The sequence below is a fragment of the Giraffa tippelskirchi genome, chromosome 1 (genome assembly GCF_054371585.1).
Source record: "Giraffa tippelskirchi isolate mGirTip1 chromosome 1, T2T-mGirTip1v1.2.pri, whole genome shotgun sequence".
Taxonomy (NCBI): domain Eukaryota; kingdom Metazoa; phylum Chordata; class Mammalia; order Artiodactyla; family Giraffidae; genus Giraffa; species Giraffa tippelskirchi.
In genome coordinates, this window is record NC_137275.1 from 182,731,169 (window position 1) to 182,746,677 (window position 15,509).

Below are 15,509 nucleotides of genomic sequence, written 5' to 3' on the forward strand. Positions count from 1 at the left end.
GAACGGTGAGTGGATCCTTGGATGGGAAGAATACTTGGCCATTAAACAGTCTATCAGAAGGACCAATATGTCTCTTACTTCTGTATCCCAGCAGGGTGTTGGGCACATAAGAGATATAATAAGCATTTGTTGAATATATATCTGTATGGTACTAGCTAAGTGCTTGAGATTCAGTGGGTATGACTGGTGGGAGTATCACTGGCCCTTACATTTGGAACATGCACAGTGACTAAGGCAGCAAATTCTGTTTGCTTACCTCTTTCCTTACCCCTCCATCCATGGGATTTTCCAGGCAAGAATACTGAAGTGGGTTGCCATTTACTGCACTTTCACTTTCACTTTTCCTTACCCCAGTTATGTATATTCAGTTATTTACTATGTCATCATTTAGATATCCCCAAGGCATCTCAGACTCAACCTGTCCAAGACAGAACTGATCATGATTTCATGTAAACCTGTTCCTGATATTGGTTAATGACATATTCATCCATCTGTATGTCCATCTCAGGAGTAAAATCTGATCATTATCTTCTTTTCCTTTACCACTCAAAATCCAGTCTGTCACCAGGTCTTGTCACCTTTACTTCCTAAATATCTTCCAGATCCGTTCTCCGTTTCTCATCTACTACCACCATATGGTCTACCTAACATTTGTTTACCTTCATCTCTGTCTTGGACTATTGCAGTAACTTCCCAACCGGTCTTACTTATCTACTCTGATTCCTCTAATCCATTTTTTTCTCAATATGTGAGCATGTCAGTTCCTTCAAATGTGAAATCTCATCAAATTACTTCCCTATCCAAAGCCTTGGAATCAACACTTCTCCAAGGAACCTGGTTCCTTTTGTTGGAAATGGTAATAGAAACCAAGATCTGAGTGCTAGGTGTGTATACCACTATTGGACTGTCATTGCTCCTAAGCCCTCTCAACAGAGAGAACTGAGAAATATTTTTATCTATTTGGCATCTCTTTGTGTATGTGTGTGTCACACACACACTGATTTCATACCAATACCTACAATTGCATTTGACACCACAGGTTTTATTCTAGCTTTTATCTTTTTTATTTGAGATTTTTTTTCTCCAGCTGACAGATCTGGCTTCAATTATCTGTGATATATATGCTTTTTTGTTCAATCCCATTATACACATACAGTAATTTTAAAATTGCCATCCCATACCCTTTTGAGAAGTAAATTTACTAACTAGAGCTCAGTATTTTCATACATTCCTTAGTCTTACAGTACTCAGCCAAAATATGATTTTACAAAGTTACTTTGGTAAGTTCCTTTCTCCACCTTTTAGTGTGGTTACCTCATCTATTTTTAATAGTGTTAGGTTTATTTGTTATTATTTTTATTCCATTTTGGGTTCTTTTCCAGATCCTGGCTGATTCTAATTGCTGGGTTTTGTTTTTGGTAGTGGGGTACTTTTTATTTAAACAGAAAATGACACTTTCTCATAATTATAAAATTAGTTAATGTATGTTACAAAAAAATTTAAATCAGAGAAAAGAACAAAGAAGAACAAATAAAAATCCTAAAAATAAACAAAAATCTTTTTAAATCTTAAAAGTAAACAATTATACAAACCCTTCTAATTTTTTTAAAATCAGAAAATTGTAGACATCCTGTTCTCAGGTATTCTTATATCATTTCTTTGTTTTCAACAAAAGCGTTAATAGCTTATTATTATATCAGATTATGAATACAGCATGCTTTGTTTAATCATGCCTGTGTTGCAGGAGATGTAAATCAAACAGCTTTTCATATAAAGTTTTGTGTTTATCTCTAATATTTATAGCTCTTTAAACTTGCTGCCAAACTTCTTACCAAGAAGGTTGAAGAAGTTTGTTCCACCCTTTCAAAAGCAAAAACCAAAAAACTCTCTCCAAACACTTAGGCAAATAATGGTTTTACTAAATCCTAGTTAGTAAATTTTGTCATATTTTTATTGGCTTTGTGTATTTATTTTCTGGATTATTCACTAGCATCCTCTGTCAATTTTTATATTGGTTTTTCATTTTCTTAATAGTTCTAAAATCTTTTTATATAATAAGGATAGTAACCTTTCTCTCTCATATATAATAAACTTTTTTGCATATCCTATAATTCTGTTTCATTTTTTCTTCTGAGATTTTCTCTTTGTGGTTTTATGCCAAGAAAACATTTTTCTCACTTTAAAATAAACACATATATTTTCTAATTTTTAATATCTCATATTTAATTTGTTGTATAGTGAGTTTGTAATTGAATGGTTTCTTTTTAGAGAATAAGTGGTCATGCTAGCCATAAACATTGAGCCGTCTGGAGCTACTGTGCTGGCAGTAGGCTTGTGAACAATGGCTTCTGGAGTGCATAGCGTTGCTCTCTGGGGTCATGCCCAGGGCCTGTGGGCACCTCATCTAATTCAAAATGCCATCTTTATTTTCGTAAATGGGAGTATTTTTAGCTTTCTGTTCTTTCTCACTGATCTGTCTCTGCCGCTGCTGCTGCTGCTAAGTCGCTTCAGTCGTGTCCGACTCTGTGCGACCCCATAGACGGCAGCCCACCAGGCTCCGCCGTCCCTGGGATTCTCCAGGCAAGAATACTGGAGTGGGTTGCTGTTTCCTTCTCCAGTGCATGAAAGGGAAAAGTGAAAGTGAAGTCGCTCAGTCGTCCGACTCTTAGCGACCCCATGGACTGTAGCCTACCAGGCTCCTCCGTCCATGGGATTTTCCAGGCAAGAGTACTGGAGTGGGGTGCCATTTGGGTATTAGTAGAGATCTGTCTCTACTAATACCCAAATCACATTATTTTTATCATTACTAGTTATTAGTGTGTAATAATATCTATTGATAATAGTCTCTTCATTATTTGTCTCTTTATGATAGTTTGCTTTTTTAAAAAGATTTTAAAATTGTACTTATTTATTTTTGGCTGTGCTGGGTCTCCATTGCTGTGTGGGCTTTTCTCTAGTTGGCGGCAAGTGGGGCGACTCTCTAGTTGTGGTGTGTGGCCTTCTCATTGCAGTGAGAGATGCACTGCAGTAGGCCATTGCAATGGCTTCTCTTGTTGTGGAGCACAGCTCTAGGGAGTGCAGGCTTCAGTAGTTGCAGCCCTCGAGCTCAGTAGTTGTGGCTTCCAGGCTTGAGAGTGCTGGCTCAATAGCTGTGGCACAAGGGTTTATTTGGCCCGCAGCATGTGGGATCTTCCCAGATCAGGGATTGAATTCTGTGTCTCTTGTATTGACAGGCAAATTCTTTACCACTGAGCCACCAGGGAAGCCCTAGAGTTTGCTTTTTAGAGCAGTTTTAAGTTCACAGCAAAATAGAGCAGGAAGTACAGAGAGCTCCCATATACTCCTACTCACAAATGCATATACTCCTCCATCATCAACACCCTACACCAGAATAGCACATTTGTTAACAATTGATGAACCTACACTGACACACCTACTTCTGCTTCATTGACTACACTGAAGCCTTTTACTGTGTGGATCACAACAATCTGTGGAACATTCTTAAAGAGATGGGAATACCAGACCACCTTACCTGCCTCCTGAGAAACCTGTATGCAGGTCAAGAAGCAACAGTTAGAACCAGACATGGAACAACAGACTGGTTCCAAATAGGGAAAGGAGTACGTCAAGGCTGTATATTATCACCCTGCTTATTTAACTTATATGCAGAGTACATCATGCAAAATGCCGGACTGGATGAAGCACAAGCTGGAATCAAGATTGCCAGGAGAAATATCAATAACCTGAGATATGCAGATGAAACCACCCTTATGGCATAAATCAAAGAGTAACTAAAGAGCCTCTTGATGAAGGTGAAAGAGGAGAGTGAAAAAGCTGGTTTAAAACTCAACATTCAGAAAACGAAGATCATGGCATCCGGTCCCATCACTTCATGGCAAATAGATGGGGACACAATGGAAACAGTGACAGAGTATTTTCTTGGGCTCCAAAATCACTGCAGATGGTGACTGCAGCCATGAAATTAAAAGACGCTTGCTCTTTGGAAGAAAAGCTCTGAAAAACCTAGACAGCATATTAAAAAGCGGAGACATCACTTTGCTGACAAAGGTCCATCTAGTCAAAGCAATGGTTTTTCCAGTAGTCATGTATGGATGAAAGAGTTGGACCATAAAGAAAGTTTAGCACTAGAGAATCGATGCTTTTGAACTGTGGTGTTGGAGAAGACTCTTGAGAGTCCTTGGACTGCAAGGAGATCAAACCAGTCAATCCTAAAGGAAATCAGTCCTGGATATTCATTGGAAGGACTGATGCTGAAGCTGAAGCTCCAATACTTTGGCCACCTGATGTGAAGAGCTGACTCATTGGAAAAGACCCTGATGCTGGGAAAGATTGAAGGCAGAAGGAGAAGGGGACGACAGAGGATGAGATGGTTGGATGGCGTCACCGACTTGATGGACATGAATTTGAACAAGCTCTGGGAGTTGGTGAAGGATAGGGAAGCCTGGAGTGCTGTAGTCCATGGGGTCGCAAAGAGTCAGACACGACTGAGCAACTGAACTGAACTGAACTGACTGACACATCATTATCATGCAAGTCCAGTTTACAACAGCATTCACACCACATTCACCCACATTCTGTGGGTTTTCACAAATGTATAATAACTTGTGTCCTATATTGTTGCCATACAGAATAGTTTTACTGCTTTTATCAGGGGTCTCCAGAGAAACAGAACCAATAAGATAGAAAAATAGACATATAGATAGGCAGGCAAGCAGGCAGACATAAAAGGAGATTTGGTATAGATTGCTTGTTTGGTTATGAAGGCTGAGAAGACCCACAGTCTGGCATCTGGAAGCTGGAGACCCAGGAAAGCTGGCAGTGTGACTCAGTGAGTCTGAAAGCTTAAAAACAAGGGAACAGATGCTCTGAGTCTGAGTCCAAAGTTTTGGAAATCGAAGGACTGATGGTTTAAGTCGTCTTGCTCAGTCATGTCTGACTCTTTGTGACCCCATGGACTGTCACCCGCCAGGCTCCTCTATCCATGGAATTTTCCAGGCAAGAATACTGGAGTGGGTTGCCATTTCCTACTCTAGAGGACCTTCCTGACCCAGGTGTTGAACCTGTGCCTCTCCTGCATCTCCTGCATTGGTAAGTGGATTCTTTACCACTGAGCCACCCAGGAAGTCTGGTACAAGTCCTGGTCCAAGTCCAAAAGCCTGATAAACAGGAACAACTGTGTCCAAGGGCAGGAGAAAATGGATGTCCGAGCTCTAGCAAAAAGAGGAAAATCACGCTTCCTCCACCATTTTTTTCTGTTTAGGCCCTAAATAGATTGGACTATGCCGACCTGCCTTGGTGAGGGTGGTCTTCTTTACTCAGGTTACCAATTCAAATCCTGATCTCTTCCAGAGACACCCTCATAGACACACCCAGAAATAATGTTTTACCAACTATCTGGGCATCTCTTGTACCAGTCAAGTTGACATTAAATTTAACTGTCATACTGCCTTAAAAATCCACTGTACTCTGCCTGTGCATCTCTTTCCTGAACCCCTGGTAACTGGTGAGCCATTTAGTGTCTCCATAATTTTGCCTTTTTCCAGAATGTCATATAGTTGGAATCATACAGTGTATGGCCTTTTCATAGTGACCTCCTTCACTTGTTAATATGTATTAGTACTATTCATGCAAGGATAGTAATATTTCACTTCATAATATTCTATGTGGCTGGGTAGCTCATTTCTTTTTGGTACACATTCATTTCTTTTAAAACTCATTTCCTTTTAGTTCACTGCTTTTTATTGCTGTATAATATTCCATTGTCTGGATATAGCACAGTTTATATGTTCACCTACTGAAGGACATCTTGGCTGCTTCAAGTTTGGGCAGTTATGAATAAAGCTACTATAAACACCCATGTGCAGGATGTTGGGTAGACATAAGGTTTTAATTCATCTGGCAAGATACCAAAGAGCAGGATTGCTGGATTGTATAATGAGAATATGTTCTGTTTCGTAAGAAACTGCCAAACGGTCTTCCAAAGCGGCTGTACCATTTTGCATCCCACCAGCAATGAAGGAAAACTCCTGTTGTTTCTCACCCTCATCAGCATTTGATGTTGTCAGTATTTTTGATTTTTACCATGTGTTGTGGTATCTCATTGTTATTTTAATTCATTGTGGTTTTTTTTAAATTTTGTTTTGGTGCATGTGAAACATTATAATGATTCTAAAAGAGTGGTACAGGAAGTTTTACTCAGGAAAGCATTTCTCCCTCTTCATCCTACTACTCAGTTTCCATTTCCCTCATCTCTGTATCCCTTTCCCACTCCATCCTTGTAGGGATCTAGTCTCTTCAGTTTCCAGATTATCCTTCTATATTTGTTTTGTACAAATGATCAGATGCAAGTCTGTTTTCTTATATACCTTTCCTTCATACATGAAGAGTATACATATTCTTCCACATGTAAGAATAGTTATTTTAAAGTCTGTTTCTGAAAACACGTTATCTGGATAACCTGTGTGTCTGTTTTATTGTCTATTCTCTCTCCCTCCCTCCTCTTCTCAATTTTGTCTTGTATCATTTCCCTGTATATTTTTCACTAAGTACTGGACCATTGAGTATAAAAAATTAGAGAAATAACTTAAAGCCTAGCATGGTATGATTAATAATTCCTCCAAGGCGGATTTACATTGACTTCTGTCAGGCATTCAGGAGAAAGAGCAATCCAAGGTTACCTTAATGCAGTCCCAGAACTGAGATGATGCAGAGTTGGGCTTTCAGTACCGACAAGGGTCAGTCCACTGCCAGTTCACCTTTTCTACCTGGAACAGCCACCCAGGGGCCCAATCCAAAACAATGCTCCTTGGCAGAATCTGGACTCCCAAGTTTTGTCCTCCAAACCTCAAGGATCTTATTTCCTTAGGGATATGTAGCCCCAAATGCCTTGTTCATCTCCTGGTCACCCGATTTTCTTGGATCTTGGCCTTGTTTTGTTTTGTTGTTTCTGCCTTGTTAGCTCTTCAGTGCCTCAGACAGGTGCATGCATGCTAAGTAACTGCAGGTGTATCTGACTTTTTGCAACTGCATGGACTGTGGCCCACCAGGCTTCTCTGTCCATGGGATTCTCCAGGCAAGAATACTGGAGTGGGTTGCCATTTCCTTTTCCAGGAGATCTTCCCAACCCAGGGATTGAAGCCATGTCTCGTACGTCTCTTGCATTGGCAGGCAGGTTCTTTACCACTAGCGCCACCTGGCAAACAGGTTGTTGTAATATTTTTGCTTTTTGATTGTCCTTATTGGTGAGTATGTGTCAATTCTGCCATTATAGAAGCAGAAGTTCCTTCACTGTTTATTACCTCAAGACTAACATTTTCATTTTAGATAATTGTATTTAGTTATTTAAAATTTTTTTCTCCAATTTTGTACTTCTTTTGTGTGTTTAATGAGTATGTTTTGTGCACATGTATGTGCACGTACACATTGTTCTATTAGTTGACATTTTTGTTGATCTAATCTTGTTATTTTTCTCTGTTAACTTTCCCTCATAGTAGGCTGTTTCCTTGTGTATTTTGTAATTTTGGATTGCAAAGTTATTTTTAGGAGGTCCCCTCTGTGCGGCCTGAAGCAGTACTGTGTTTGCTTCTATGAGGCCCCCTGCAATACCACCATCCTGAGACTAATTTTTATATTATTTTTTCCTCTGGGTTGAGAATAAATGAATACCAAACCTATGTGTGGCACCGACTTTGGTTTCAAACTCTCATGGATGACCCTTTACCCTATCTGGAACCTAGGCTGAGACAAATTTCTTTATCATCTTCTAGTGCTGGGAAGATATTTTTATCTGGATTATCATTTCCCAAGTGTTTACTGCCTCAAGAGTCCTGACTTCATGCAATGTCCTGTTTCCAGTTAACTTTCTGCCTGCAAGGCTTGTCTTCTGTTCTTATCTGGATGTTAAAACAATCCATTATTTAATAAGACCAGCCATTGCCCACTTCACCACTACCACCTGCCTGACAGTTGCTGGATCCGCTCACAAGCTTATTGTTAGAGTTCTCAGTTTTCTCTTTGTTTTTGGCCCGCAGGGATTTCTTTTATTTTTCTTGAAGGCACTATGGTGCTTTTAAAATAATGTTTATTATATTTTAGTCAGAATTTCTAGGTTTCTATAGGGGGGAAGGCTTTCAGGTTGTCTAACCTACCATTACTAGAAAAAGAAGTTAAATAATTTTTCCTAATCATACTATCACTATCATGGTGACACGAAAGGAAAAGTCTGAATATTTTTTTGGTGAACAAGTGAGCAGAACTGCCCTACCCTGCAAGTTTTGGACAATAATGGTTCCTCCCCTTCTTCCTTGTCTCCCCAAGAAACAGCCGGAGAACATTCTAAAGGCCGATCTGCCTGTGTCCACTTCAGCCCCAGCGAAGGCAGTAATGGGAACAGGTGTCCGGGAGTCTCCCCTGCCGAGAAGCCCAGAGGTGAGACAGCTGGTGAGCAGCACTGTGACAAGGGGAAAGGCTCCTCCAAGCAGCCCTCCCACGTCAAGGGGGCCGGGCCCAATGTGGAAGGCGAGGAGCCCAGCCAGGCAGCTGCAAGCCTTCCACAACAGGATGGCCACCGGAAGGCCAGCCGGCGGCAGGACACAGCACCCAAGGCCACACGTGCCTCCTCGAAGAGGCGCAGCCAGGAGCTCAGAGGAGGGAGGCGCTCCCCGGCCGGGTCCAGCCGGCCTGGCAGTGCCAAGGGGGAGGCAGTCCACGCTGGGCAGAGTCCTCTCCACCACCGGACGCCAAGGAACACAGTGACACAGGACAAGCTCGCAGGAGGGACCTCCTCAGATTTGCCACCAAGCACAGAGGTGTTGAGATCAGGAGTCAGGAAGCTGGGGACATCGGCCCGGTCTGAGGACACTCGGCTACCCAAGGAGACTGATCCGGCTCCTGGTCCCCTCCCTGGGCAGACTGTGAACATTGACCTTCTCCCCGTAGAGCTGCGGCTGCAGATCATCCAGAGAGAAAGAAGCAGGAAGGAGCTGTTCCGCAGAAAGAACAAGGCAGCGGCAGTCATCCAGCGGGTCTGGAGGAGGTATGAAGGCAGGCGCCACTGTAGCTCTGGCTCTGGCTGTCCTCCACCTGACGTGACACTCCCTCTGCTCTGGGACACTTTCTTTATATATGCAGTTTTATTTATTTATGGCTTCTTTGGGTCTTCATAGCCGCATGGGCTTTTTTCTGGTTGAGGTGAGCGGAGGCTACTCTTTAATTGTGGTGGGCAGGCTTCTCACTGCGGTGGCTTCTCTTGTTGCAGAGCCTGTGCTCTAGAGCACAGACTCAGTAGTGGTGGCGCACAGGCTCAGTTGCTCTGAGGCATGTGGGATCTTCCCAGACCAGGGATTGAACCTGTGTCTCCTGCATTGTCAGGTGGATTTTTTACCACGGAGCCATCAGGAAAGCCCTCTGTGATACTTTCTAGTGAATTGCATGTGCTGGCCTGACAAGGCCAATTTTACTGAGCCTACCTATGAGATTCACACATGTTTGCTGCTGCTGCTAAGTCGCTTCAGTCGTAGCCGACTCTGTGCGACCCCATAGACGGAAGCCCACCAGGCTCCTCCGTCCCTGGGATTCTCCAGGCAAGAACACTGGAGTGGGCTGCCATTTCCTTCTCCAACGCGTGAAAGTGAAGTTGCTCAGTCATGTCCGACTCTCAGCGACCCCATGGACTGCCGCCTACCAGGCCTCTCCGTCCATGGGATTTTCCAGGCAAGAGTACTGGAGTGGGGTGCCATTGCCTTCTCACACATGTTTAGATCTTAATAATTTATATTAAGCTATTTGGGAGGTGTTCTTACCCAGAAAGACAGGAAAGCACCCAAGATAGTGGGGTGTAAATGAAAATCCTGGAAGCCTGAGTTTCAGGTGAAGCTCTAACATGTTATCTGACCTTGAGCAATGGCCTCCTTGACCCTCGGTTTCCTCCTCTGTTAGGTGGTGTTTAACAATCGCTGCAACCTGTCCTGCTTATGTGACAGGTTGCTGGAATGAGATAATGTGTGCTTTGTAAGTTCTAAAGCACTGCACATGTAAGATAATTTTCCCTCTTTACTACTCAGGAATTAGATACAGTGCATTGAGTGATTGAAACTTATCATAGAAACCTGTGTGAGCTCAGAATGTGGAGTGGGTGCTGGGAGTGGTGGAGGGGGCTTCCTGAAGTCCTGAGATGAATATACCAGGGTGTAGTGTAAGTCTGGGACGACTGCAGAAGTCCTTTGCTTCAGGTTTTCACATCTCTCATAATCCCTTTCACACCGCAGGCCCTCCTAGGACCCCAGTCCAGATTAGGCCTTCCAGTGATGACCATACCCAGGGGGAGGGCCAGACCTGTCATGGAAAGGTGGGAGCCATGCGGTCTCCATCTTGGGAGAGAGGAAGCTTGATGGGGGAACAAAGCAAGCAGATCAGTGCGAGCACAGGTGTGCCACGTATCAACGCCCTTGTTGGGAGATAAAAGTGCCAGAGACCCTAACGCTGGCAGAGAGTGAGCTGAGTGTCTAAGGAGGTCCAGGGAGAGGCCTCAGGGATCTTCGTGCCGAAGTCTCCTAACCCAGAGCCCAGCGACCTGCCTGGGGCCTGCACAGTCATCACTGTAGGTCATCCTCACATCTGCTTAGGCTCGTGGCTGTTTACAGTCGCCTCATGCCTCATCTCCTTAGCTCTCCCAACCATGCCACAAGCTGACATGACAGGGATTCATATCCCTGTTTTTCAGACAAGCAGATGTTCTCAGGAAACAAGGCTGGTCCTAATGGTCAGATGCAGCACTCGAAGTTCTGTCTGACTTAAGTCCAGGTACCTTTCCCTTAGGTTTTCTGTGAAGGTAGTGTGTGCCGTGGTCAAAATAATGGAGGCACAGGCCGACCTCACGCTGTTCACCTCAGAACAGGCTGGAGGAGAACAGGCTGCCTGGATGGTCTCACCGCATCAACATGTCTTTATGATGTTATGCAGTTTGTTGTTATCACTGTTACTAACACCAGTAGTTGCATTCATCTGGCACTCCTGCCAGACACTGCCGTTAAGTAGTTGTACATGTATTAACTCATGTAATCCTCACAGTAACCCTGTGAGGAATACCAGGGACACTGTTCTTCCCCCAATTCCATGGTGGAGGCGATAAGCACAGAGAGGTTCATCAGCCAGCCCTGCTTACAGAGCTGGTATGTGCCAGTACCGGCCTCCTACTCAGACTGGTGGCCTCTGAAGCCACAGATAGGGAGGGTCCTTGCTCCCCCATCTTGGGTGTTCTGCCAGGACGCGCACTGGCTACCATCCCAGAGGAACTTCTTGTTAAGTATCTCAGCTGAAACCTGGGATGCAAACAAGCCTGTGAGGCTTGCCACGTCGGGCCCCACAGCTGCTCCCCAGCTGCAGGGCCTCCCCGTCAGACTGTCCTCTGGCTCCTTTGAAGAGTCAGCAGCTGACAGATCCTGTCAGCCAGTGTCCGCAGCAGCAAATGAGCCTTCAGTCATTCTCCTCAAGAACAGTGGACTCACAGTCTTTGCGCCCACCTGGGGAGGCATTTACACAGGCCCCTCTGGTTGCTCCCTGTGCATTTCTGAGTCCTGGGACATCAGCTCCCACAGGGCTTCTGGGAAGCCGCACACTGTGGCAAGTCCCATGACAAGCGACAGTTAAAACCCCTTTATTGATTCTGTTACAGCCATGTCTGTCTTCTGTTTGAAGCCCAGGAGCCCTCAGTGCCATCCAGGATGCCGTGGGGTGTCCGAAGTGTCGGCAGGGGTGGGGAGCAGGGCTTAGCACATGAGCGCCCATAAACTCAGGTCACCGTCCTAGGACATATGCCCAGGGAAGCAGGTGGGCCAGCTGAAAACACGCCGGACGGGGTGAGCAGATTGAACCTGGGGCCCAGAGAAAATGAAACTTCGTCTTAGAATGTGAGTTTTATTACCAGTCAAGACTTGACTATTTTAAAGGTTGAAACTGGATACTGGACAAGCTAGGCTGGGCTGGAAAGTTGCTGTGGTAAAGAGGAGTTGCTCTATAAGGCACTTCCCATCAGCTCCTCTCCAGCATTCTGAAGTAAATAAGCAAGGAGCGGCTGGTCCATAACAAAAGCCCTGCACCCAGGCCAAAAGGGACCGCTGGAGTGTGTTTGGATTCTCAGCAAACCAGTTCACACTCTCCTTGAGAACATGAGACCATCAGACAGACTCGGTCTCCACACCAGAGTCAATGAGGTGGCAACTTGTTACAGCTTCAGCCAACCCCTTGGTGCCCAGCCTCCACTCACAAAGCAGGGGATATGGAAGAATTGAACTGGGGAGCCATGTTGTCCCATAACTCTTACTTCTCTCTATAATTGGCTTTTTGGAAACAAGGTACATTCTTGTAAAGGGGTGCCGTGGTTTGTCATGCTCTGGGGAAAGAAAGGAAGAATTATGTAGTCCTACTGAAATCAGCCTTTAGGTCAGGAGGGAGGGGCTGCACCAAGCACTGCACAGAGCTTCGAGCACTTGGGAAGAAGGTTCTGTCCCATCTGGTGTATTTTAAGACTGGGCATGCAGCTCCCTGTGGGTGCACCAGGAGGAGTTAATCAGCTGCGGTTAATGAACCCTGGTGCAGCTTCCCTGGGAGGCAGCATAGTAGCCAAGGGCTCAATAACAGCTTTGGGAGTGCACATGGGATAAACACTGGAAGAAAAACACCAGAGGTAAATACGGCCATCATCCTGGTACCCCTCCCCTCTCTCCCACCCCAGGCTCCACCCTCCAGCAGAATGATCTTGGTAAAACTCAGCTCTTAACCTTTGCCACTGTTCTTAGAAATCTCTGAGCATCCCCACCAAGAACAGAGTAGAGACCAAGTCATTAGCAGTGTTTGGCTGCTGGACTAGACAAGCACTGATTTGAATGTTGGCTTCTCCTGGCTCTGTTAGCCTTTTCCCTCCAATTTTTATTGTGATATAATTGATATGTGGCACTGCGTTAAGTTTAACGTGTACAGCATAATGACTTGGTTTACATATGTTATAAAACCATTACCACATAAGTTTAGTGAACACCATCATCTCACATAGGTAAAAGGTTTTTTCCCTTATGATGAGAACTCTTAGGATTTACTCTTTAAAAACTTTCACTATAGTGTTAACTATAGTCATCACATTGTACATTGTATCCCCAGTACTTATTTGTCTTATAACTGGAAGTTTGTACCTTTTGATCACGTTCATCCAATTCCCCTCCCCAAATCTCCGATGACCACAAATCTGATTTCTCTATGAATTTGTTTTTTGTTTTTGAAGATTGCACATGTAAGTGAAATAATACAATATTTATCTGAAATAAGGTCTTCAGGGTGCGTCCATGTTGCTGCAAATGGCAGCATTTCTTTTTATTTTATGACTGAATAATATTCTATTGTGTATATATATAATACATATATATATTGGGAGAAACGCTATGACCAACCTAGGCAGCATATTAAAAAGCAGAGACATTACCAACAAAGGTCCGTTTAGTCAAAGCTATGGTTTTTCCAGTAGTCATATATGGATGTGAGAGTTGTACTGTAAAGAAAGCTGAGTGCTGAAGAATTGATGCTTTTGAACTGTGGTTTTGAAAAGACTCTTGAGAGTCCCTTGGACCGCAAGGAGATCAAACCAGTCAATCCTAAAGAAAATCAGTCCTGAATATTCATTAGAAGGACTGATGCTGAAGCTGAAACTCCTATACTTTGGCCACCTGATGCGAAGAACTGACTCACTGGAAAAGACCCTGATGCTGGGAAAGATTGAAGGTGGGAGAAGGGGACAACAGAGGATGAGATGGTTGGATTGCATCACTGATGCGATGGACGTGAGTTTGATGGCGATGGAGAGGGAGGGAAGCGTGGCGAGCTGCAGTCCACGGGGTCTCAGAGTCGGACACGAATGAGCAACTGAACTGATAATACATATATAATATACAGTATTCTATTGTGTGTATATGTATATATATATATATATAAAACAACTTCTTTATTCATTCATCCATCAGTGGACACTTACGTTGTTTCCATGTCCTAGCTATTGTAAAATAATGCTGCTATGTATATAGGGATCTCTTCAATGTACTGCTTTCATCTCCTTCAGTTATATACTCAGAAGTGGGACTGCTGGATCATATGGTAGTTCTGTTTTAAATTTTCTACATTTAAAGTAATTATTGGTACGTGTATGCTAAGTTGCTTCAGTCATGTCCGAGTCTGTGTTACCCTATGGACTGTAGCCCACCAGGCTCCTCTGTTCCTGGGATACTGCAGGCAAGAATACGGAAGTGGGTTGCCATGCCCTCCACCAGGGGCTTTTCCCAACCCAGGGGTCGAACCCACGTCTCTCACGTCTCCTGTATTGGCAGGTGGGTTCTTTACCACCAGTGCCACCTCAGCCCAATTATTAGTAGGTAAGGATATACTGTTGCCATTTTGTTGTCTTCTGTTTTATTGATCCATTGTTCCATCTTATCCTACTGCCTTTTTTTGTGTTTTGATGCCTTCTGGTATCAATCTGCGTTGACTTCTTTATCATGTTCCTTGGTATAATTAGTATAGGCTTTAACCCTGTGATTACCATGAAGCTTATATAAAGTATCTTAAAATATCATTATTTCCTTTGGTATCATATTTACCTGTGATTTTTCTTTTTCTTTTTTTTTTTTGGCAGGGGGCAGTTGTATCCTGGGTTCCTTATGTTGGCATCTATGCATTTGAATAAGCAGTCTCCTCTCCCAAGTTTGCTTTGGCAGAGATAGTTCTTCAACACTGAGCTCAGTTTGGGTTTCTGGGTGTGTCTGCTGATAATGTACTTGGGCAGGTGGGACTTGCTTTCTCTTTTGGGGCAAGGCCACTGCCTAGGCTCTAAGATTGTGTGGCGGGGGGTGTTGCCATTGCCAACCGAGAACAATTGGACAGGACTGCTGCTTTGGTTCCCTGCTCAAGTGAGGCTGTAGGTTGGGCTCTGCAAGTTGCCTGACTTCTCTGGTCAGGCTTACTTAGTCAAGACTGGCAGTAGGCAGAGCTAGGATTTACCTTCCTGCTCTGGTTGGATAGGAGGATGCCCCAGCAGCGGCACTGAATTCCCTGGCCAGACATGGCCGCTAGTTTTATTCTGTAGAGGGGGAAAGCCACGGGCAGCCCTCTCTTCAAGTGCTACTCTAGGGACTATGGGATGGGTTTCAAGGCTTGAGTGTACTCTGGTGAGTCCCGTGGTTGGATGGGCTGAAGGCTGTATTCAGCCATGGTGGGGCTTGGAATTACTTTCCCTACCCAGGCAGAGTGGCGGAACTGGTTCCAAAGGTGGCTTCTTTGTGATCTTGATTCAAGCTGCCCTGCTTCCCAAGGTCCCTGGCTGAACAATGCTGTTGGCTTTGTGGGTGATCAGCTCTGCCTGCTTTGCACTATTCTTGAGCATTGCTGGGCTACACAGCTTCCAGGTGGTCTGGCCAGGCTTTCTGGTCAGGAAGCGACCAGAAACTACACTC

General features: G+C 44.2%; 1 protein-coding gene across 7 annotated transcripts in view; it reads left to right on the top strand.

The window, feature by feature from the left end:
* The window catches only part of INVS (inversin), a 126,191-nt gene that overhangs the window by 104,245 nt on the left and 6,437 nt on the right, over positions 1-15,509 (top strand). For 3 of the 7 annotated variants that reach the window (XM_081512303.1, XM_081512320.1, XM_081512311.1), the window contains one exon: positions 8,338-9,055. In XM_081512303.1, the coding sequence (XP_081368429.1) occupies positions 8,338-9,055 (718 nt within the window). The remainder of the gene's footprint in view (positions 1-8,337; positions 9,056-15,509) is intronic. The other 4 variants (XM_081512329.1, XM_081512335.1, XM_081512327.1 and 1 more) reach the window with 3 other exon arrangements.